This window comes from Haemaphysalis longicornis, unplaced genomic scaffold (assembly GCF_048455015.1).
Source record: "Haemaphysalis longicornis isolate Haplotype H1 unplaced genomic scaffold, Haemaphysalis longicornis Haplotype H1 scaffold_10, whole genome shotgun sequence".
Lineage (NCBI taxonomy): Eukaryota > Metazoa > Arthropoda > Arachnida > Ixodida > Ixodidae > Haemaphysalis > Haemaphysalis longicornis.
In genome coordinates this window covers 85,892,930-85,914,699 of record NW_027526204.1, presented here as the reverse complement: position 1 = coordinate 85,914,699, position 21,770 = coordinate 85,892,930, and the positions used below count along the sequence as shown (strand labels likewise).

General features: G+C 43.6%; 1 protein-coding gene across 1 annotated transcript in view; it reads left to right on the top strand.

Annotated features, from left to right (window-relative positions):
- Positions 1 to 21,213, top strand: part of LOC144158865 (alpha-aminoadipic semialdehyde synthase, mitochondrial-like) — a 66,003-nt gene extending 44,790 nt beyond the window's left edge. Inside the window, 14 exon segments of the mRNA XM_077690035.1 lie at positions 963 to 1,090; positions 1,766 to 1,895; positions 5,457 to 5,567; positions 7,643 to 7,751; positions 7,881 to 7,957; positions 9,714 to 9,848; positions 10,003 to 10,066; positions 10,757 to 10,921; positions 15,407 to 15,502; positions 16,161 to 16,276; positions 16,797 to 16,885; positions 17,719 to 17,786; positions 20,349 to 20,457; positions 20,796 to 21,213. Of these exon segments, the coding sequence (XP_077546161.1) occupies positions 963 to 1,090; positions 1,766 to 1,895; positions 5,457 to 5,567; positions 7,643 to 7,751; positions 7,881 to 7,957; positions 9,714 to 9,848; positions 10,003 to 10,066; positions 10,757 to 10,921; positions 15,407 to 15,502; positions 16,161 to 16,276; positions 16,797 to 16,885; positions 17,719 to 17,786; positions 20,349 to 20,457; positions 20,796 to 20,917 (1,519 nt within the window). The 3' untranslated portion in view covers positions 20,918 to 21,213.
- Positions 21,214 to 21,770: the final 557 nt, after the last annotated feature.

Genomic DNA, 21,770 nt, shown 5'->3' with positions numbered 1-21,770 from the left:
TGGCCGTTCCGTTTTTGTTTTTTATTTCCTCTATGTTTTTTTAGCCTCGTTGGCCTCCTAAGCCTTGTTTTGTTAGTGGTCAGCTGTGTTAGCGCGACGAATGCAACATCGCAGCTCTTTTTCCAGTTGTTCGGTCTCGATCGAAGACGCCGAAATTACAGGTCTCCATTTCTGCGGCCTCGTTCGTTCCATCGTGGTGCTGTTCGCGCTTCATTACCACGTAACCGTCTTTTCAATTCGGTGGCTCTTAAGCACTCACGAATTTGAGGCCTCTAGCCTCCTTGAAGACGCAGTTGTGGGGACTCAAACAAAAGTAATTGATGCATTTTGAAGTGCACAGTGACTCTTCGTTGTCAAATCATCTTTGTGAATGCTGTGCCTTAACCTATTGTAGTTTTCTTGCTTTCTAAGAAATATCACCTACATTCACCTTCTAGTGCTTAGAGTTCTATTAAATGGTATTTGGAATGTGTACGCACATAAATTTGCACTTTCACACATCTCTCCGTAAACGGAACTGTTATTAAATGGAACTAATTCTTGCCTTCGCTTGAAGTTTTGTTTATCGAGAGTTTAGTGTACGCTCATTGTGAAATTCGGAAGTTCGAGACAAATTCTGAATTACTGAACAAAATAGACTAAAAATTTAATGTTTGCGATTACTTTGTCACAAAATTTGACCCAGACCTGTTTTTTAAATTTAAGAAATACCAAAACCAGCTGACTAAAGAATTTCGGAGTGCAAGGAACAGCCGTTTCAGTAACGTGTATTCTCTGATTTGGATCTGATTTTGATCCTGTCGCTTCTTGTTTTCTCGTGCTGCCACCGTCAGAGAAGGTTTCTATACTCAAGTGGCTATCTAAAGGGACCTTGCCATCTTGAAAGAGCTATCTTATCTTTGTGCCGCTGCCAAGAGGAAGGGGGAAAATCAGAGAGAAAAAAAGTTTCTTCACTGGTGCAGGTCTATGAAGAAGGCACAGAGCGCGACGGCTGCAAAGATGAAAAAAGTGTTGGTGCTTGGAGCGGGCTACGTGGCCGCACCTCTCGTCGAGTACCTGACGAGGGACAACTCCGTGAATGTCATTGTTGGTACGCTGCCACCTTTCTTAAAGAGTGTAACAATATGCTTGTGTGAGCTTTGGTGCGTGAGCCTTCGAGAGAACGCCGAAACGACGTGAGGCATAATTTTGGCAATAATGCGAAATAGCAATTTTCATAGGATAGCATTAAGTCTGACAAAATCAACACAATAACCCAATTCACGTGTTGAACTGCGTTAGTGTAACACAAATTATTTTTTATGAAGTGTGCTGCTGCAAAGATGGCCTATCTACAAGAAGAAAACGCATTGAACACGAGTTCAGATGCACCAAGGCTACATGTTGCTCTCTTATTTTCTCTTCCCAACTTTTTTATCTGCATTATCATTGGAAGGTCTAGGTTCCTTGTAGTTTAAGGCCGGTTCAAATTTAGTGACTCTGCTGATAAGTGGTGCAGTGTTGTAAAAGCTAATCGACAGGATTTAACGGTAATTAGCGTATACATTTTTTTCACTGAGGTATACAGACATCGGTGCATTTAGCGTATACATTTTTATGTGCTTCTAGCGACAGCTGTGACCCTACAGTGACTTTTGTGCGGAGGGTTAGGATACTACTGGAACATTGATGATGATTATTGTGGTGATGATATGATACAAACTCAAGTTTTTACAAGCATTTCCGGAACTTCAGACACCATATTTATATTTTTGCCCGACTGCAGGTACGGCATTCCAGAAGGAAGGCGAGTCTCTAGCCATGAAGTCGCCTAACACGGAGTCCGTGGTCGTGGATGTGATGAAGGCTCCTGACGCCGTGCAGAACCTTGTCAAGGACGCCGATTTAGTGGTCAGGTATACACGCCGAGGGTCGCAATCATGCCGCCATGTGCGCTGGCCTCACAAACAAGGGCAATTGCTGCAGCCAGGCTTCTTGTAAGGGAACAGGATGTCCAAAAGCGTCATATTCTTTCTTGAGGATGATGTAGACGAGGGGTTCTCAAACACGTTGGTCTCAGGTAACCCTGATAAACTTCATTAAGTGCCACGGGACCCCCCCCTCCGCCGCCTCCTCGCTTTCATGCAAGCATTTTTCATTCAGTCCTAGCTACATTCACATGAATAATATTCAAAAGCAAGGATATATAAAAAATGTATTCACTGACATGCAACTGAACTCATTCATTGAACCAACAGACCGATGCGAGGATCAGTTACACTCAGAACCAGCCGTATGTCGGCTGCTCTTTTCAGCCGATTCCTGTGCTTATTTTTCAGATAGGCGAGTGTCGAGAATGCCTGCCGTCGACATTACGCGAGCGCGTACGCTAGCGCACCTACCTTTAAACAGGAGAAACGCACATGGAGATAATACAAGTCTTTCGAGATTCAAGTGCAATAGCTTAACAGCGCGGCCCGTTTTCGGAGTCTGGCTGGCTTCAAGCTGCTGGTGGGATTAACGGCGCAGCTCGCGCGTTTCTCATGTGCACTGAGACGTGCTTACTGACACTCGGGCATGTGTAATGGAGGTTCCTTATTTCGATCGCATCTCCGGTGTGTCATCTAAATGACTTGACAAGGGTAGAGCCAGGGAAAACTTATCAGTGGCTCACGGAACCCGGGGAAGGAGCCTGCGGAATCCGTAGGTTGCGCGGGACCCACTTTGAGAAACAATAAACTGTAGACTATGGCAATGACTAGCATATCGAGATGCGTCTCACTAATCAAGCTGGAGCTTAAAAATACTTTCACCCGCTGCGCTGGCCCAGTGGCTATAAGGCATTGCGCTGCTGACCCCAGCGATGCAGCTTTGATGCAAAAAGAAAAATGTATGAAAGGAAAAATGCTTGTGTGTCAATGTTTCTGAGCACGCTAGAGATCGTCATGTGGTCAAAATTATTCGGGAGTCCTCCACTACGGCGCACCTCATATACCGCGTGCAGCTTCAGTATATAAACCCTTCAAAATTTGAATTTAAAATACCCCCAACAGCTTCATGATGAATCAAAAGCTGCTGATAAAAATAATTTGTCAGTAGTCTCCAAGGTGAAAATATATGTTTTTTTTTCTGTAAATTTCGTCTAGCTAGAAATAGAAGAATTTCTGGATGGAAATTTATTTTCCAGTTTATTTCTCGTTGGATTGAGATTTACTTCCAGCCAGCATTTGTCAGTCCAGCTAGAAGGGAAAAAAAAAACCAAAAGTTGGAAATAATCGCCTCTAGCTAGACGAATAATTTTTGTAGTTAGAAGCTGTCGATTCCATATAGAATCTAATAATCTACTCAGAAAATAAGGCGGAAAATTATGATTTCTTGCTAGAAATGCTCTTTCCATTTTCACGGCGCCTGAAATTCAGAATGTAAATTGCATAATTGTTGAAAGTCGGGGTGGAAATGTAAAGACAAACAGTGGCAACCGCACGCTTGGCCTTATAAGACATCGCAATTGATGCACGGACAAAATCCTGAGCTCCTCTTGGATGAACTTCATAAATGAGATGAGTATTAGGTTGCGACGAACACAACTTATAATGTTGAATTTTTTTCCCGCAATAACAATTGTTATTAGGGGAAAAATATATAGGTGAAAAAATATATATTTTTTCTAGCTGGATTATTGAACTAGAAATTTCCTCTAGCTAGAAATATTCTAGCAAGAAATAGCAGAATTTCTATCCAGAAATTAATTTTCTAGTTTATTTCTAGCTGGATTGAGATTTACTTCCAGCTAGCATTTGTCAGTCCAGCTAGAAGAAAAAAAAATCCCGCAAGCTGGAAATAATCGTCTCTAGCAAGACCAAGAATTTTTCTAGTTAGAAGCTGTCGATTAAAGCTAGAATCTAATAATCAACTCAGAAATGAAGCCGGAAATTATGATTTCTTGCTAGAAATGCTCTTTCCATTTTCACGGGGAATATCCCTTTCGCAGAGTTTCGGCCCTTTCTGTAAAGCTTGAGGCCTGCATCACCACACTTGTACAGGCGAAGAGTACTATATTCCCTAAATAGCACTGATAATACAAGCCCAGTTTTACCAGCCTGTCAAGCCAATAAGAACATGGCTAGTGATGTGATGATATGCCCAGCCCTAACCTTTTCGTTTACTCTAGTGCAGCTTTCAGTGACACTATACTCAGTATGATTTTTCTTAAATTACTTTACTTAGAGGAGTTTAAAATAATGGGACAAGATAATTCGAAACACTTCTAAGTAAAGATAAAATTTAAGAAAAAATGATATAGTGATACGAAGTGACAACCAGTGGACAATTAGCGGAACAGAGTGGATACCAAGAGATGGATCTAGAATCCAGTAATCCATTCGAGCGACGAAATAAGGAAATTCGGGGGTAAACTGTGGACTCAAGCAGCGCAGGACAGGGGCAGTTAGAGGTCAGCCGGGAAGCCGTCGTCCTGCAGTGGACGTGAGTAGGCTGATGATGATGCAAGTTATATTAGTTGATACATAGCTTAATGGACAAAAGGCCAGTGTACGTGCGGATGTGACAGCAACAAGAAAGTTTAACACTCGGCTTAAGTTTTTGGTGTGGTTTGGCATTTCCTGTGTGGTCTTTATACCCACAGGTGGTTCGCTTGTCATGTTCTGCATTTCCTGGGTGGGACTTCATTTCCGCTGGTTGTTCAGTCATCATGTTGCAACCAACTTGCACCAGGGAAGCAAAATATGCAAAATTCTTTTCACATGCCAATTTTAGCCTCTGTCTTGGAGTCCAATGGCGTGTTGAAATTTGATGTTGATGAAGATTAAACACAAGAAGTGTTCATCACATAGTACTGCCAATGGCTTAATCTATAAACGTAACTATTGACCGCTCCTAAACTACGTAAATTATATTTCTGGCTGTTCCGTAATTTGAAGTTCGTTGTTGCCGTTGCCGTGCACATATAGAACTAGCTCAAAACAGCAGGTGCATGCTTGCACAAAGCCAAATGATAAACACGACCCAGACAGTGCCCAATACCCAGATTTATGTACTTCACCTAGTGGAGGCTGAATTTACTGAACGTTGTCATCTGACTTCAAAATGTAAATTGGTATTCTCACGAGTACTATTTAGTACAAGCCCGCTGCGATGTAACAAAATAACAATATAACTTATATATCACATTTTTGCGTTTAAATGCTAGGGTGGTATAGTGACTGTAACATTCTGTAGAGATATGCACTTCATCATAAGTTTGGTTTTCGGCTGCACAGCTGCTCTTTCTGATCGAGGGGAAAAAAATATTGAATTTTCATAAAAATTTCGGCGTGCACTGTAGAGGCCCAGGTTATCTTAAATCAATACGTGGCCTACGGGGCAGCGTGAAATAAAGAATAGACAGCCGTGTTTGTGCTATTTTAGGGCACGGTGATTTGGGGTAATTGACATCATGCTAAACATTTTTTTCACAGCCTGCTGCCTTATCCGCTTCATCCGACGATTGCCCACCATTGCATCAGGCACGGAATAAACATGGTCACCGCCAGCTACCTCACTTCTGAAATGAAAGAACTGCACGGCGCGTGAGTATCACAGTGTATATATACTCTTCTGCTACAAGTGATCCCAAGCAAAAATCCTTCAAGGCGGCTCAGTCGCTAAGGCGTTGTGCTGCAGAGCCCAAGGACGTGTTTTCGACCCTGGCCACGGCGGCCATTTTTTAGATGGAGGCAAAAAGCAAAAACGTCTGCGTGTTGAGATTTTGGTGCACGTTAAAGATCCCCGGGCGGTCAAAATTAACCCAGAGCCATCCACTATGGCCCACCTCATAGCTAGGGTTGTTCGTTTTCGGGTTAAACCTGATTTCTGTGTGAATGGACCTTTTCAAAGGAGCGATCTGCACAATTGTGGTCGGATGTTCCGCTGTTCTCAACCAGCACTTGCTGGAAGCAAGCCCCACAAACACATCTTCCGAACTCATTGAGTATAGGTGGTATTCGTTGAAAAGTTTAGCTGTTAGTTTCTTCGCTTGGCAACACTGGAAACGGCCACAGATATGGCCGATGCGCCACGGACATGGCGCACGGCTTGGGCCACCGTGCCCGCACGCTGAAGAAAAAAAATACCGGCGTTGGTTGTCTGCTCCGTTTTCACCCGATTCTCAATGATGGTGTCAACAGAGATGTTATTAATCATAGTCACGTTGGACTCGAGGGAATACTTTGCGTTCGACGAGGTAGACTCTGCTAACAGGCAACACAGTCATGTGCTTAGCACGGACAAGTACCGCCATCTTGCGGAGCCCGACGTAACGGGTGTTGGCGCACTCACATGGTTGCCTGCATGCGCGCCTCGCCAGTGAATACAAGCTACCACTCGCAACCTCAGGCTGGCAAATGCTACCCTGACATTGTTGTGCCTATAGCAGTGTTGTCGAGAGAACCTTCTCCCAGTTGGGATACGTTCAGGGATCAGGCAGGCCTCGAATGAACACCGAATAGTTGCGCGAGCAGCTCACAATAATGTATGTAAACAAGGATGAGGGAACAATCGATGACCAGTTTTTGTGAATAAAATGTTTCCTTTGTTAGAAGTGGTCAATGCTTTTCACCGCGCTTATTTATAAATTTCTAAACATATGCCAAATTTTCCAAATGCCAAAGTTCCCACCAATTACAAGCATGAAATAAACACCAATTTTAACGCGTTAGAGTTCAAAAGCTCGTGATATTCTCCAAAATAAACTGAGTGTATTAAAATGAGCTTAGTACAGCTATCGATTTAACAAAAAAAAACCCGAATTTCTGAATGGTTTCAATAAAACACCCGAGTTCCCCTCGAATATCAGTTCAAAAAATGGCACCCGATTTTTACCCCCCGATTTTGGAAAAAGATAAAACCCGAAAACGAACAGCCCTACTCATAGCCCAGGCTTCTGTGAGTTAGACCCCAAAATTAAATTTTGATTTTAAGTGGAACTGGTGCAGGCTGGGGCCAGTAGATACTTTCTGAAAGCGGAAATTGGGGAAACTTATTGAGTAATCACTGTATTCGGGGTCATATTAGATCTGCAGTGTTAGAGCTTTAGTGATATCAGAGTATTAAGGGACTCTGGTGATAGTCTTAAATAAATTTGTTGGTGGTGTCTTGCATAATGTTCACGTTATTTAATCCAGATCTTTTTAGGCACGTGTTTGGCTGTAAGCACTGTATCACGCGCAGATAAAAATACATCTTTACTGGATGTGTGGCAGCCAATGGCAACAAGCATTAGTATGCATTGTAGCTATGTCAGCCATAAAGTAGCATGCCCTGTTAACTTTGCTTCGTAAATGCTTACAGGGCATCTTATTAATACACTGAACTTTAAGGGTTCCAAATTTTGCCATTTTATATCAGCGATGTACCAAATGGCAGAATTTTGCCATTTTATATCACCGGTTTACCAAACGACAGAATGACTACAACGTTCCTTTTCTCTGCCACCAGCGAGCTGCAAATAATGTGGGACTCGGCCCCTCCTGATCAGTGCACGCAATGCAACTCTGACGTGAACAGGGAAACTGATATCTTAGTGCACACACCAGAAAATGCTAAAGGCTTAGCGAAGGAAGAGCGCTCCGAGATCTCACCCTCACACTCTTTCGGGATAACGCAGGGCTGTCGACGCTAACATCACAGTGCTGAACGAAGTTGGACTTGATCCCGGCATTGACCACCTTCTTGCCATGGAGTGCTTCGACGAAGTGCGGAGGAAGGGCGGCAAGGTGAGTGATAGTAGTCTATACCCAGCCTGCTTGCATTGTTTAAACACTTCTCAGCTATCTCAGCTATCCTCCCCCAAACACGACTGATGTAATACTGTCGATGGCGTCCTTCTGTTTACTACTATTTAGCTCCTCTCGTTCGTGTCCTACTGTGGCGGACTGCCAGCGCCAGAGCATGCTAACAACCCACTGCGTTACAAGATCAGGTAAGTATTGGCAAGGGGTCACGGCACCTGTACGCAGGGGCACCAAAACACTTTTAAAGTGTGTTGACTGTACGAAACTTCAGTTGCAAGAAAATGTTTCCTTTTTGTTGGTGCACTGACAAGAATAATCCTAGCTGGCAAAGAATTTAAGAATAAGTGACATGTTTTGCAAACTTTGTGAAGCACTAGGGGGTGCTACGGCGGGAATTGGGAGAGGTCTGCAGATGCGGCAAGAGTGATGCTCCTCCGTAACTAATCAGGCCCCCAACATCTTCTTACATGAGGAAAAGGCAGAAAATGTGCTTTGGGGAATGTTCTGCGCATTTTTGGCTGCACACCTGCATGCTTTTTAGCTTCAGCAGCACTGCACAAAACTAGAGACACTTAAGATATTGTTAGGTGGGCCAATTGCTGTAGGAAACCTCGATCTTTACTGTGATAGATAATCCACCGTCGAATCTCGTTTTAAGAGGTATGGATATAAGAGTCTACTATCTGGTATAAGAGACACTACTCACCCACATGAATGGCCGCCCCATCTTTCCAATTAAATTGATCACTTTTATGACAGACATCAGGTTTAGAAGATAGTTGGTTTTAAAGGATAAGTTATCCCTAAATTTTGGTCAACAATCTCGCTTGTAACAGACATTTGAATTTTAGATGCGCTGCCACCAGTCACTAACTGCAGTTGCGTACGTTGTGGAATCAAAGGGGATGACAGACACCCGCAGTCACTATTTATTATAACTTCTGTGAACACACAGTGGTTCAGTCAGCTATGAAACTGACGAAAAGCCCTGCATATGGAAATGCAACATACAGAAGTGGTTACAGTTTACCGCCATGCATACGGGCATGACCGCGCATGCGGGTTTCTGCGCAAGCCAAGAATTCCAGGAGTGTGCAGTGGACTCTCCAAATCACATAGCTTATATCCACGAAGCTTCGCATATGTTGAGTCCTGCAAGCGTGGTGAACAGGGTGGAAGGAGTTGTGCGCTCTGGCTACTCATCAGACTTGTGAACTCGACATTTACGATTCATCTTCCACAAACAGTGAAAGGAGAGAGAGCTTGTAGAAGCTGTTGGGAAGACAGCCGTGAAGCAAACAAAGATTCAGAACTATTTTATAAATTCTGGGGGCAAAACATAAATTAGAACGTATCTTTTGCAACATGCTGTAGTGTTCTTTTGAGCTCTTTGTAGTGGTGCGGTGCCCACACTGAACTAGGGGTTGATTAGCTTGTGAAAATATGGTTCCTTGCTTATAAAAGACCTCTCATGTCAGAGACAGAAAGTGCTCCCCGGTAAGTGTATCTGATCAAGAGGTTCAACTTTATTCGCAACTTTCGAGCAGTCTGCTTATTGGTTGAACGCGCCGACGCAGTGCAGACAATGAGGCGCGCCGTAATGGAGGGCGCCGGATTAATTTTGACCACCTGGGGATCTTGAATGTTCGCCGAAATCTCGTACACACGGGCGTTTTTGCTTTTCGCCTCCATCATAAAAGCGGCCGCCGCGGCCGGGAATCGAACCCGCGCCCTCAAGCTCAGCAAGTCTGCTTATTGGTGCAAAAAATTTGGTTGCCACGCTATGTGAAATCATCACCTGGTATTTGCAACTAGACATGTTTTCTCATTCAGTGTAATACTTTACGTTTAAAGGATAGTCTGAAGTCTGTTTGCCAGCTTTCCTAACACCACCATTTTGGCTGGGTTGACAGTGCCCTCCTCTTTGCATCGCCTTTCTCGTAGCTCCAAGCTGCGAACCACAATTCTATCTTCCGGCAACGGCCACGCTGGCATGATGCTCATGGACGGCCTGGCACGTCATAGCCGCAGCGTGCCAGCTAAGAGTCACGGTCCTGCTCTGATGGACGAAAGTACAAGGCACGAATATAGCTGACAAAACGTGCTGTTTAGAAGAAAAAAAAATGCAGGCTGTTTATCGGTCTTACTAATGCAAGACCGATGGACAGGCGTGTTCAGGCGTACTGGAGTTGGAGGGTGTGATAACCACAATACACCTTCGCTATCTGTGCAGCTGGAGCCCACGAAGTGCCTTCATCAACTGTATGGGACCGGCGCGGTATCTAGAAAACGACAAGGTAAGCTGCAACACTGATTAGCTATTTGTAGACACAGGAGTGGCTTAAGTGTCCGCACTGTATTCTAAGCAAACACTCCGCAGAGAAGGGATTTGGGTTGTGTGAATGCGGAATAGTGGCTTTGGAATCAAATATCGAATCAAATTACCGAATAATTCGGAGTATAGGCCGAGCTGTAATATAGGTCGACCCCCTTACCTTGCGGCCGAGAAATGGGAGAATGACTGGTATACAGGTAGATGACTGGTATATAGGTAGATAGGTGACTATTTGGCATACTTTTTAGTAAAAAACCTCGACCTAACAGTAGAAAAAAAGCCAAATATCAACTTGAAAATTGAATATGAAATATGTTTTACAAGCCTCTATTTCTCACTGGTTTTTGTGCAAAAAATGAAGCTTCTTCAAACATTGAGGTGTATGACGTTTTTTTTATGACCCGAAGAACACAATTTTCAGCTCTCATTTACATCAGTCCTTCTCCAGTTGGCGAACCATTATGAGGCAGTATTTCAGGAATCTGAAATAACATTTTGTTCAGTCATACCTACAGCTCAAACCAAAGCATGCGAACTTGCTTTCCCTATTATTTGCACCCTTGCTTGAACAGTAACCATGAAGACAGTTGCCTTAGGAACACAAAATGTGAGTGCTAAGCAGCATCGTGCCTTCCCCATTGCATCTATGCAGGAAGTGGAGATTCCACCAGGAAGCCTCCTGGACAATGCTCACGAGGTGTCGTTCCTGCCAGGCTTCAACTTGGAGGGGTACCCGAACCGTGACTCCCTCATCTACAAGGCCACATATGGGATCAGCAACGCGCATACTGTGCTCCGGGGCACGCTGCGATACAAGGTGATAAACGCCACATGTGCACAATATTTTGAAAAATCATAATAACACCAACAAAACCGGATGCAGGATTGGAAAACACGTATACGGGCATTGACTACGAAGTGTTTATATTTTGAGCGTCCAGGCAAATTTGTCAAAAACAACACAACCAATTTCTAAGGTAGTGTAAGTCTGTTAGTGGGATTGCAACCGCAGTTCTTAACTGGTGTCGCCGAGGGAACAGTATTTTTACAGACCATTTTGTTTGGAAATTGCACGCAGAAGAACCCAGCTATTGAAACACACATATAAGGCGTGGCTTTATACACTAGTGTACGTATCAAACTATCAATACTGACACTAAAACGTGGAGGATATTCGTTGAGCAAAAACATTAGGTGAGGTGTGATTAGGTGAGGATATTTTCTCTGTGCACGAATTAAACTGATTCCGAGATGCTTCTATTTACTTTCTGAGCTGACAAAACTAAGCCTGTCTAAAGCGAACCATTAAAGGGGTCATGAAACACCTTCCACGATGGAGCACATGGGCTCTCACACGGTGTAGTTAGGGAATCTCCTCCGGCATAAACTTTGGTACCCGCCGCGGTGGCTCAGTGGCTAAGGCGTTGCGCTGATGAGCACGAGGTCGCGGGCTCGATTCCCGGCCACAGCGGCCGTTCTTCTGATGAAGGCGAAAAGCAAAAACGCCCGTGTGTACGAGATTTCGGCGCGCGTTAAAGATCCCCAGGTGGTCAAAATTATTACGGTGCACTCCACTACGGCCCGCCTCATTGCCTGCGTTGCGTCGGCGGGTTAAACCCAACAATCAATCAATCATAAACTTTGCTAAAACGATTAGTATATACAGAATTACAGTATCATCTACGAAAAAGTGCACATGTTTCACTTCCCGTCCGCAGTGTTTGTATGACCATGCTAGTTAGAGTGGTTACCTGGTGACGCGCATGCCAACAAGTACTTCCTGTTCATGCTGTGATTGATTTTGCGGGGGTGCTTGAATGCGCCTGCTCATTTTATTATTTAGAGTTTTACGGCATGATAATGACATATGTTTTGCGAGCAGCAACGTTTTCATTAAGTTACTGGGATCGAGTGCTCGTGAGTTGTGGTTTTGTGTTCTCATTTGACTGAAATCTCCTCAAGTACTTTTTAATGCGAAGGAGAACGATCATATGCTATGCCGAACGTTTGGGTTGAATTTCAGCGATACTGTACTCGGCGCTGCAGCCGTCAAGGGAGTGTTGCGAGTACGCAGAGGAAAAACTATACCTACCAGTAGCTGTCATTGTCTTTGGGAATATGTTTGTGCAGTTCAGCCTTTTTTGATTCCTGAAAAAAAAAAAAACAGTTACAAATTGCTAGAAAGGTGGTTTCATGGTTTCACCAGATGCTTTGGTGCACAAGTTACTTGATTGATTTTATTGTAATGCTGCGACCCATAAAGGAGCCGCTAAAACCATACCAGCCTACCAGCTGAAACCATACCGGCCTACAAAACCATACAAGCCTACAAATGTATGCACATGTGTTAAGACAAAACATATGATAAGGTAATTTAAAATTGTAGAATAGGTAAACATAGGTAAAACATGATGGCATATATGCCTAGAGCAGGCAACACTGATTTAACGAAAAGTGTTGGAATCAGCGAAGAGCAGTTGGTTGAAAGATGATACTTATGTGTAGCCAGAAGTGCACAAAAAAACTATATTTTTGCGTGCATAAGCCACTCCTGCATATAATCCGCACCCCCACTTTCAGCCCACCCAAAAATAAAAAAAATCCTCGCGTATTGTCCACACATTTAATTCAGGAAGTGCTGCAGCAAAGCTACCGCTCAAGCAACACATCACGTACTATTTAGACAGAAAAAGTGGATATTTAGCACGAAGATAGCACTGGCTGCATGGCGAAAGTCACAATTCACTAATAAATCAGTTGTTAGGGGGTGCTCGTTCTTGTTTTTTCTTCCTTGTCGTTGTATGTTTTGCGGAATCGCTGCCATGGAAGGCGTAGTCAGTGTTACTGCGGAGGAACTTCACGGCACAACGTGCATTGCCGTGAAGCTGCACTAAAGAAAAAACGCTGCATATTATCCGCACCCTTCCTTTGTCACTGAATTTTTTTTGTATTTTGTTTCTTTATGGTTTCTTTCCGTACAGAAAGGGGAGCAGAGGCAAAAGGCTTGGAGCCTGACTAGGGCCCCTGCTCCGGTGGCAGGCAGAGCGCGGGCACAGTATATTATAAACACACTTGCAGTCGAGTGTACAAAAAAAAAAAATCAACAACAAAAAAACAAAACAAAAAAAGAGGGCTACAGACTACAGAGAGTACATTTGCAGTCGTGCTCCTCGGACGCTCAATGTGCGACTACTTTGCACAAAAAAAGAATACAGAACCAAATTTTCACACAGGATATGGTATCAAACACTCGCGTGTTTTTTCGTGCCGTGCAAGGAGTGAACGAACAACAAAATACACCCGAAACAGACTTACTTCAGCATAGATATCTGCAATGCAACAACACAACAAAAGAACGAACAACAAAATACACCCGAAACAGAGATTTACTTCAGCATAGATACCTACAATTTCGCTGCAACATTTTATTTTATGCTTTGGTAAAGTTTAGCTATATGCAATTAACAGGACATTTTTAATCTGTGTTTTTGACAACCGTTGGCGAAAATTAATCTGTTTCTGAACTTTGTTCAAAAAGGAGGGGATTTGATAACCTGTGTGTTGCCGGCCATAGTTTTTTCTTGTAGATGGCAGTGGATGTAGTCTACACAAGTTATGTTGTGTGGCGGTTACAGTGCTGGAAGTATTGTATAACTTGTTGTCCTTAATGTACTGAAGTAATTTGTAGCAGTATACTTGATTTGCCTTAAGAAGTGAATGCTTTAGAAACAGTTCATGTGTAGGTAGGTATCCAGGCCGCATTGTAGACCGGGTTATACATGCCAAAATACGGTACATACAGCAAGGATCTCATCTTCTTGATATGTAAAGGAATCGCGAAGGATAGCAGGTGTTGAAAATGAGCAGAGAAAATATTTGGTGGATTTTGCCACATCATCGTGAGCTTTCTGCTGTTCGCGAAAAAGCGATATCTGGCTCGGATATTCTCTAGCATGTAACTTAACGATTGCTCAGATTTGTTGACCACATTGAAAGCTTGTTAGGTGGTGGCAGAAAAACTGAGGTGATGAATTTAGTGTGCGGCCTTGTTAGCCCAAGTCCGTAGCAGTGTGCTAGTGCTTATACTTCACATTCACTCTGGCACAATAACAACACTATGTGCCACTGTCCATTCCTTCTCGTAAAACATGTTTCATCTTAAATACAACATTCATTTTTGCGCTCCTTCAGGCGGTTGGGGAGACGTACACAATCTGTGTCTGTTAATACATGTAGCACAATCTTTCTGAAAGGGAGACGCGGGTCTTGGAATCCCAACACTTGACCAAAAATTCTAGTTTTCAAAACTTCCATTTCCGGAGGGTAAAGCTGATTTTCTTCCTATCATCCAAATAATAAGACCAATAAGTACGTATTTGACCTATAATATCAATTTATAGCACCGTCGACAGCTAAAATCGGCCAGTATTCGATGCGAAAATAGCATTTTTCGACGGCTCGCCACTCGGGTTCTATATGAACTATGGCGTCCATCTTGGTCTCATTCGGAAGTGCGTCTTTTTGTTTTCAATTCGCTACCACAACCGCTTCGTTTTGTTCATTGGTTGCGAGTATAACCGGGGTAGCAAAAAGACAAAACGTGCCGCCCAATTGGCTACTGACTCCACGTGACCGCAGGGCGCAATCTGATTGGCTGGGCGCCGTGGGTCGTCTGCTCGGCGCACTCATCACAGTGCAATGGCTCACGTACTCATCTACGCGACGACCGGCAAAAGCCCCGCACGGCATAAAAATGAAGTGAACATGTCTATCGATAACGAAAGGATGAACGAGCTGTATTTGAAGGCGCCTGGAATACGATTTTTTGCGTGTCTAGCGGCAACTTACCGCGAGAACGGCGCCGAGACAGAGGTAGGCTATATTTACACGAATACCAATAGCATCAGCATGCATGGCAGGTCTTAAACTACACATCCACACCATTTATTTCCAAAAAAAATTGAATAAAAAGCCCCTTAACGGCCCGTAAGAAATTACTTAATTAGGCTCTTGTATTTTCTTTGTAACTTAAAAAATAATTATGCCGCATGAAAACTAATTACATACTTGAAATGAGGAAAACAAAACACACATGCACAGTGATTTTCATTATCATAGACAAATTAATAAAAAAAGTTCATTTCAAGACCCTTGTCTCCCCCATATGAAAATTTGTATAATGCCGCATGGCCGAAAACTCAGGTGTCATGACTCCCTTTCATGTGGTGTTTACTTTAGTCCCGCTAAAAAGATCTTGTCTTTGGAGCGATGCAGTCCCACATCTGCCATATCTGTTTTCCAGGGATTTTCGAGTGCCATGAAAGGGTTGCAGCTCCTAGGACTTCTCGGGGACGAGCCACATCCCAGCTTGCATCCCCGGGGACCCGAAATCACCTGGGTACGTATGGTTTTGTCACCTTGTGCTGCGTTTTTCACCATGCCTGGATAAATTGAGCCTCGCAAGGATGAACAATTTTGCTTCACTGCTGTTAGCTAGTCAAGTAAAAGGAAATTTGATCACTTGCACCTAAAGTATGGAGCTCTTTCCATGTAAGTACCCAGAAACAAGAAGCATAGCTCTCTTAAATACAAACATTTCACATCTTCTGATGTCAAATTAAATTTGGCGCTGCTGCGAGAGAATGAGCACAAAAAGACAGGAAATTTGTAGCTTGTCACACTGCTCCTGTACTATCATTCATTCTTTCTAATGGTCAGTTAGATATTGGATAAGGCACGTCATTATTGGCGAAGTTTAGTGGCACCTGCGATGGTGTTGAAGTGGCATTTACTGGAATAGATTTCCCATTGCCTTTTCCTCAGGGAGTGAGCAAAGCATTCGCGTGCTGGCAGAACATTCGCGTGCTGGCAGAAGCCCCAACCCCTGATGACAGCAGGCTTGATATGCTACCCAGGTCGCTATCAGTGTACGTGTGCCCTCACTGATAGTCAACACCCTTTAGTGCAGTATGCATTGATGTAATCGAAATCAACATTTTTCTAGCAAATTTTGCTAACCGCTTCTTTGCCATTGTTGTGTTCTTTCCCGACCACAGCGCCAGTTTATGACGACACTGCTGGGTCAACAGGACAACCTGCTTACGTCCAACATCAAGAATCTCATCTACGAAAGGGTCGACAAGTGCGAGTTCAGGACAAAAGCCATTGAAGAGTACGTGCCCTTTGACGGCATCCTGCACCCTGTCATTGTGCAATTTTCCGTTAAAATAATGGGTACTGGAATAGCCACATAATTAGAGATTCGTGCGCACTTTTGGATCCTAATCCCTTTAGGTACATTGAAAGAAACTTGCGCTTTCTTTACTTGCTAAACCTGCTGGTCCAAATTACCCAATGTTACACAATCTGTAGAGCAGAAAATACATAAGGCCTTCCTCATCTTGAAAGGCATGCTAAATGGGGAACGTTAGGAGTTTCCCTACCAAATTATTTGATCACTTCACTTACATGAAGCAAGGCAAGCCTAACCACGGACTCATTCCTTTCGTCCAAAGGCTTGCGAATGGCGTACAGTAGACTGTAAAAAATGTGGCCATCTTTATTACATCTCTTTCCGTGTGTTGGTGTGCAGCTGTCAGCATTTTTTTGTCGGTGAATAGTTCCGCAGCTGCGGTCTGACAAGCTCAGCTGAAGATGAATTTTACATAAGTGCCGCAACTTTTTTTTTTCAGTCTGGGTCTCATCGACGACATTCCTGTTGAGAAGAAAAACACTCCCCTGCAGACGCTTATCTTCCACCTTTCCAACAGGCTTGCATACGGTAACACAAACTTGGTTTTGCGACGCTTCAAGAGAATGGGGTGCTTAAGTGGCCATGCAGACAAAATAAAAGTTTGTTTTATTCATATCACTTTGAGTTAAAATTTTGGTTCTCCAGCCATATCGTTTGTTTTCCTGTCGTGTGCAATGACATCACAAAAGCAGGTCTTCAAGCTAAATCTAGTGTTCTGTGGGGCCTTGTTTGCCGTTAGTCAACATTGATGGCGCCACCATAGTGTGGCGGGCCTTTTTCTGCGTTTTCTTTGTTTTTGACTGCAAATGTACCTGGCTTTGTTAAGGTAGAAGATAATTATTTCGTGAAACATGGTCTTCGCTCAACAAATCTGGTCGCGTATGACACTCTCACTTGCGCCAATCGGCCAGTGTCGTCTGAGACAACCTGAAAGCGCCGCAGTGCTGAGCAGCTAAATCAAGCATAATTTCCGCAGTACCGACACAGTACGCATCGGTACTTAGTGTACATTCATAACTTCCACTGTTTACCGCACCATTCTTACTGCTATAAAAAGAATGTGCCCTAAATGTAAGCGTAAATAGCTCGTTCGCCAAGCTAATAAGCCTTGCCTAATTTGCATTTGCTTTTGCCAGCCTCAGCCAATCGCAGAGGTGGCACATATGATATCATAGGTTCTGTTGTGGGAAATGAGCTAGTGCGTCGCATGACCATTCTTTTTTCCTAATTATGTAGCTTATTTGAATGAAGTTCAGTGAAGAAAAGTGGTGTCAGTGTGATTCTAACGAGGCAATCTTTCAGCTGAACCAAACTTGTGTTTTGTCTGCATGACCCCTTTAGGAGTTTGTCTTTTGTTGCAGAACCTGGTGAGAGGGACCTAGTCATCATGAGACACGACATAGGCATTCAGTGGCACGATGAGAAGAAGGTGAGTAGGTTTGCATTTGGGAACACTCTCTCTATGCACAAGCTTTGACTGCAACACAACAAATTGTGCCAACTCACTATGGCTCACTTTGGGCCTTCTTAGGTATGTAGTCTGATGCGTCCATGCAATCTACAAGGTTCAGACTGTGATGATAAGGTGGGTTCGTAAAGGCCAAGGTGATAATATACGATTCTAGGTGCACCTGTGATGCTTATACTGAATGGCTACAGTGGGCAGCAACATTCCAAAAGGCGTGATTTTTACTATAGCTCATTGCAATTCACACCTTGTGAGACCTTCGCGGTCACCTGTATTTCTAGCAACTGCTATGCGGCAAGAAATAGGAAGCGTGCGCATAGGGATCTTTTCAGGAGAATGAGATACAAGTCCAAACTTTGGTGGAATAAAATAAAGTGTAAATGCACTGCTAGGTGATCGAGTCCATTGTCATACTCGGTCATTCCTTGCAAAGCCATGGGCAAAAATCCCGGGCCATCTCCACTAACGTGAAACCAGGGGAGGGGCGAAGCATGCAGTGTATAAGTGTATTCTTGGCGCCTTGGCGTTTTTTGCATACGGAGATGAAACCATTGGGGGGTAGAGGTATACGGCTTTGCTGTAAAAGTCTCTTGTCTTCGAAGCATGAAGCTCTCTAGCTCGAGGCGTTGGAAAGTGAGTGTCCCTGTGCGTTCTTTTAGTACGAATTACATTATAGCGTGACGCGTAAACGATTGTCCCGATGTTTTAGTACCGTCCCTACGTCGGCGATGACATCAAACGACGGCGACGTTCTAGCACGAGGCGTAAGCAAGTGTCTTGGTGTTTGAGTACTGTAACCACACGAGACGATGACATGAGATGCCGACAGCCCGAGCCCCTTAGAGGCTTCGCCCCTAAAATCCGTATCACAATATTTCAGGTGCCCATCCCTGGGTAACATTTTAATAGCAGCAAATTAACGTTGAAAACTATATTGTACCAGGTGCGAACACAGTTGCAAACACACACTACTGGTTAACAAAGCAGGCAGTCAAAGGGCAGCTTGTTTAGTGAGTGAACCCGCCATTACATGCATTCCAAGGCATCATATTGGGTTATGGCTTAACATACTGCCTAACTAACACATTCTAGCGTAACAACATAACATCACAGTGGGTAGAGTAACAAAAAAATAGACTCTGGAGCAGCGCAAAATGTGTTTCGGCACATCCTGTCCCTCCTTCCAAAAGCATATGGTGAACCTTTGATAAATTGTATTTTATAAATTTTCTACATGTTATAATCTTGCAAACTACGCTAACTTGGGTTAAAAAATGTTAAATGTTATAATTACTTATGGAGATGTGTGCATAGATTGAGTGATTCAATTTATGTTCAAATTCACATTTTATCAAATTCATAATTCGAAGCATCAAATACGCATCCAGTGTTTTTTTCACATACTCAAGGAAGTTTTTTGCTTCTTTTGGTGCTTGTTGCTGACGTTTAGCCTCATCCTATTTAACGAAGTAAATTTGACCTGCCCTAGCAACTTTCTTACATATATGCCATATCTAGACATCTTTTTTGACCTGTTACGTCCGCTGATGCAACCTCGGCAAATAAACTTTATCGCAAGCAAAGGTGCCACCCTGTTATTCGCATCGACACCAAGCGAAAACACTGCAGGAGCAGCACAGGTAACCTGAGCCACATTCCCCGTGTTTCGATATCCCGCTTATTTCCTGCGAGTTTTATGACCTTATCAGCACAAACATTGCACACTTGTAACACGCAACTTGGCATACAACCTTTGCACCAGATCATAGCCTCCTCTATAACTTTGAAAGTTGTAGAGGAGGCTATGACCAGATAAAGGTCATCATCTGCGCCCATCTCAGTCAGGGCAAAAAATGTGTTCACACGGGTCAAAAATAAATTGAAACACTATGCTTGGAGTACCCTAGAGCTGGCCAATGCAAAGACGTACATAACTTTTTTAGCCAAGTTTCTTTGTATTGGAAGCAAAAATTCTGCAAGCCAATCGTCTGTGGTATATAAAAATTTTCTTCCAATTAAAAACCGTTTGATTCAAACTGAAACTGAACTATTTGCGACTTTTAATAATCAATGCATGGTACACAGCCACCTGTTCATAATGGGAAACAGCGCAAAAACAAAACTTGGACAAGAAAGACAACGGGACGAAGCGCTTCGTCCCGTTGTCTTTCTTGTCCAAGTTAGCGCTTCGTCCCGTTGTCTTTCTTGTCCAAGTTTTTTTTTTTGCGCTGTTTCCCATTATGAACCTATACCAACAAGCCCAACTCGCAGTTCTTCTAAACAGTCACCTGTGCTGTGCGTAAATAGAAATGCACATTCCTATTGCCATCCTAACATTACGGAAAAGGGGAATATACGGGTGGGTGGTGAGATCTCATGTTGTCGCTCATATTTGATTTGGGCTCACTTGGCCCTGTCATCTATCCTGGGTTTTCATCGTATCTGCACCTCTTTTATTGTAAAAACAATTTACCTGAACAAAGTGCTATGCAACAAATATTCCTCGCAAACGATCGTCTGCAGGAGGTGAGGCACGTCGACATGGTCACCTACGGCGACCCCAATGGTTACTCGGCCATGGCGAAAACCGTCGGCTACCCTGCAGCCATTGCGGCAAAGATGATCTTGCAGGGTGAGTGCACTTTACACAGTTTCCAGCAACCTAAGTCAGATGTAGGTGTCTCTGATCTGTATATTTTTGCAGTGTTCAAATCGCGAACAAATCTGAAAATTTTCTTCATTTCATCTGAAGTATTGTGTGCACGTTGCTTCCTATGGACTTCAATCAAAGCAGCCTGAATTTACCAATGCATGAGCAACTTCTGGTGACCATATTAAGACCCAGTATTTCTGACACTGTTGTAAGATAAGGTGTTTCCATTTCTACACTGATACTTACAGAGCACATTTGAAACAACAAAGGGCCGTTTCGTGCCCTCATTGCAAGCGACCGTCTCACTTCTTTTGCAGGCGAGATTCAAGCCAAGGGAATGGTGCTGCCGTTTGCTCAGGAAATCTACGGCCCGATGCTCCAGAGGCTAAAGAACGAGGGAATTCGTTGTAGAGAAACAACGAGCAAGAACTACTCCTAGACGTGCATTCAACCCTCTTTGCAAAGAGACAACCACTCTTAGGAATCGTACGCTGTGGTGTTATGCCTCAGTGCCAATGCTACACGCGACGATGGAAAACCGTACCTCAAAATTGGCGTCGCGCCGCAGTGATCTGAATGGGCCTGGACTGCGTCATCGCTGAGCCCAGTCGCCTTCACTGCCGTTCTTTGTGTACATAAACAATAGCCGTGGCTTTTGTGCCCGGTCAGTGCCGCCATATTCTTAATTTTTTTAAACAAATTATGCAATAAACGTTGCTCTGGTATTTCACAGTACTAAGTTGAATTTTCCAGAAGAATGTAACATGCAAATCTCTGAATACCTCTCAAGCGGGGCAAAACATGTATCTACGGGAGCATTATGCTGCTGATGCTGCGACAAAATGTCAAGTTGCAGTTTAAAACTGGGTTGGTGTTGCAAAGCTAGTAGCGCTTCACGAAGGTGAACACCAGGATGTTTCCTTTCTTATGTCTTTTCTCACTCTGAAGGATTCTTCCTGTCCATCGCAGCCATGTACCTTCTATTTCAGTAACCAGGTATTCCACATATGCCTTTCAACGACCATTGTTTAGAGCATAAATGATGCAGGGAAGTCACGTGGTGCATGATGGTACGGCGCATGCTGCCAAAGCAACAGGCGTCATTTGGAGCGGAGGCAAAGACGAGTGATGGACTGCATAAATCTCAGAGCGCGTCATAAAGATCTACCGATGGATCCAATAGAATATCCCTTAGGGTTTCTTTGCAAAAACATGTTGGTGACTAGGTTTTCGTAGAGTGTATTTGGTCATCCCGGCACCTCAGGTTTCTTACCTTTTATTTTAATTAACGC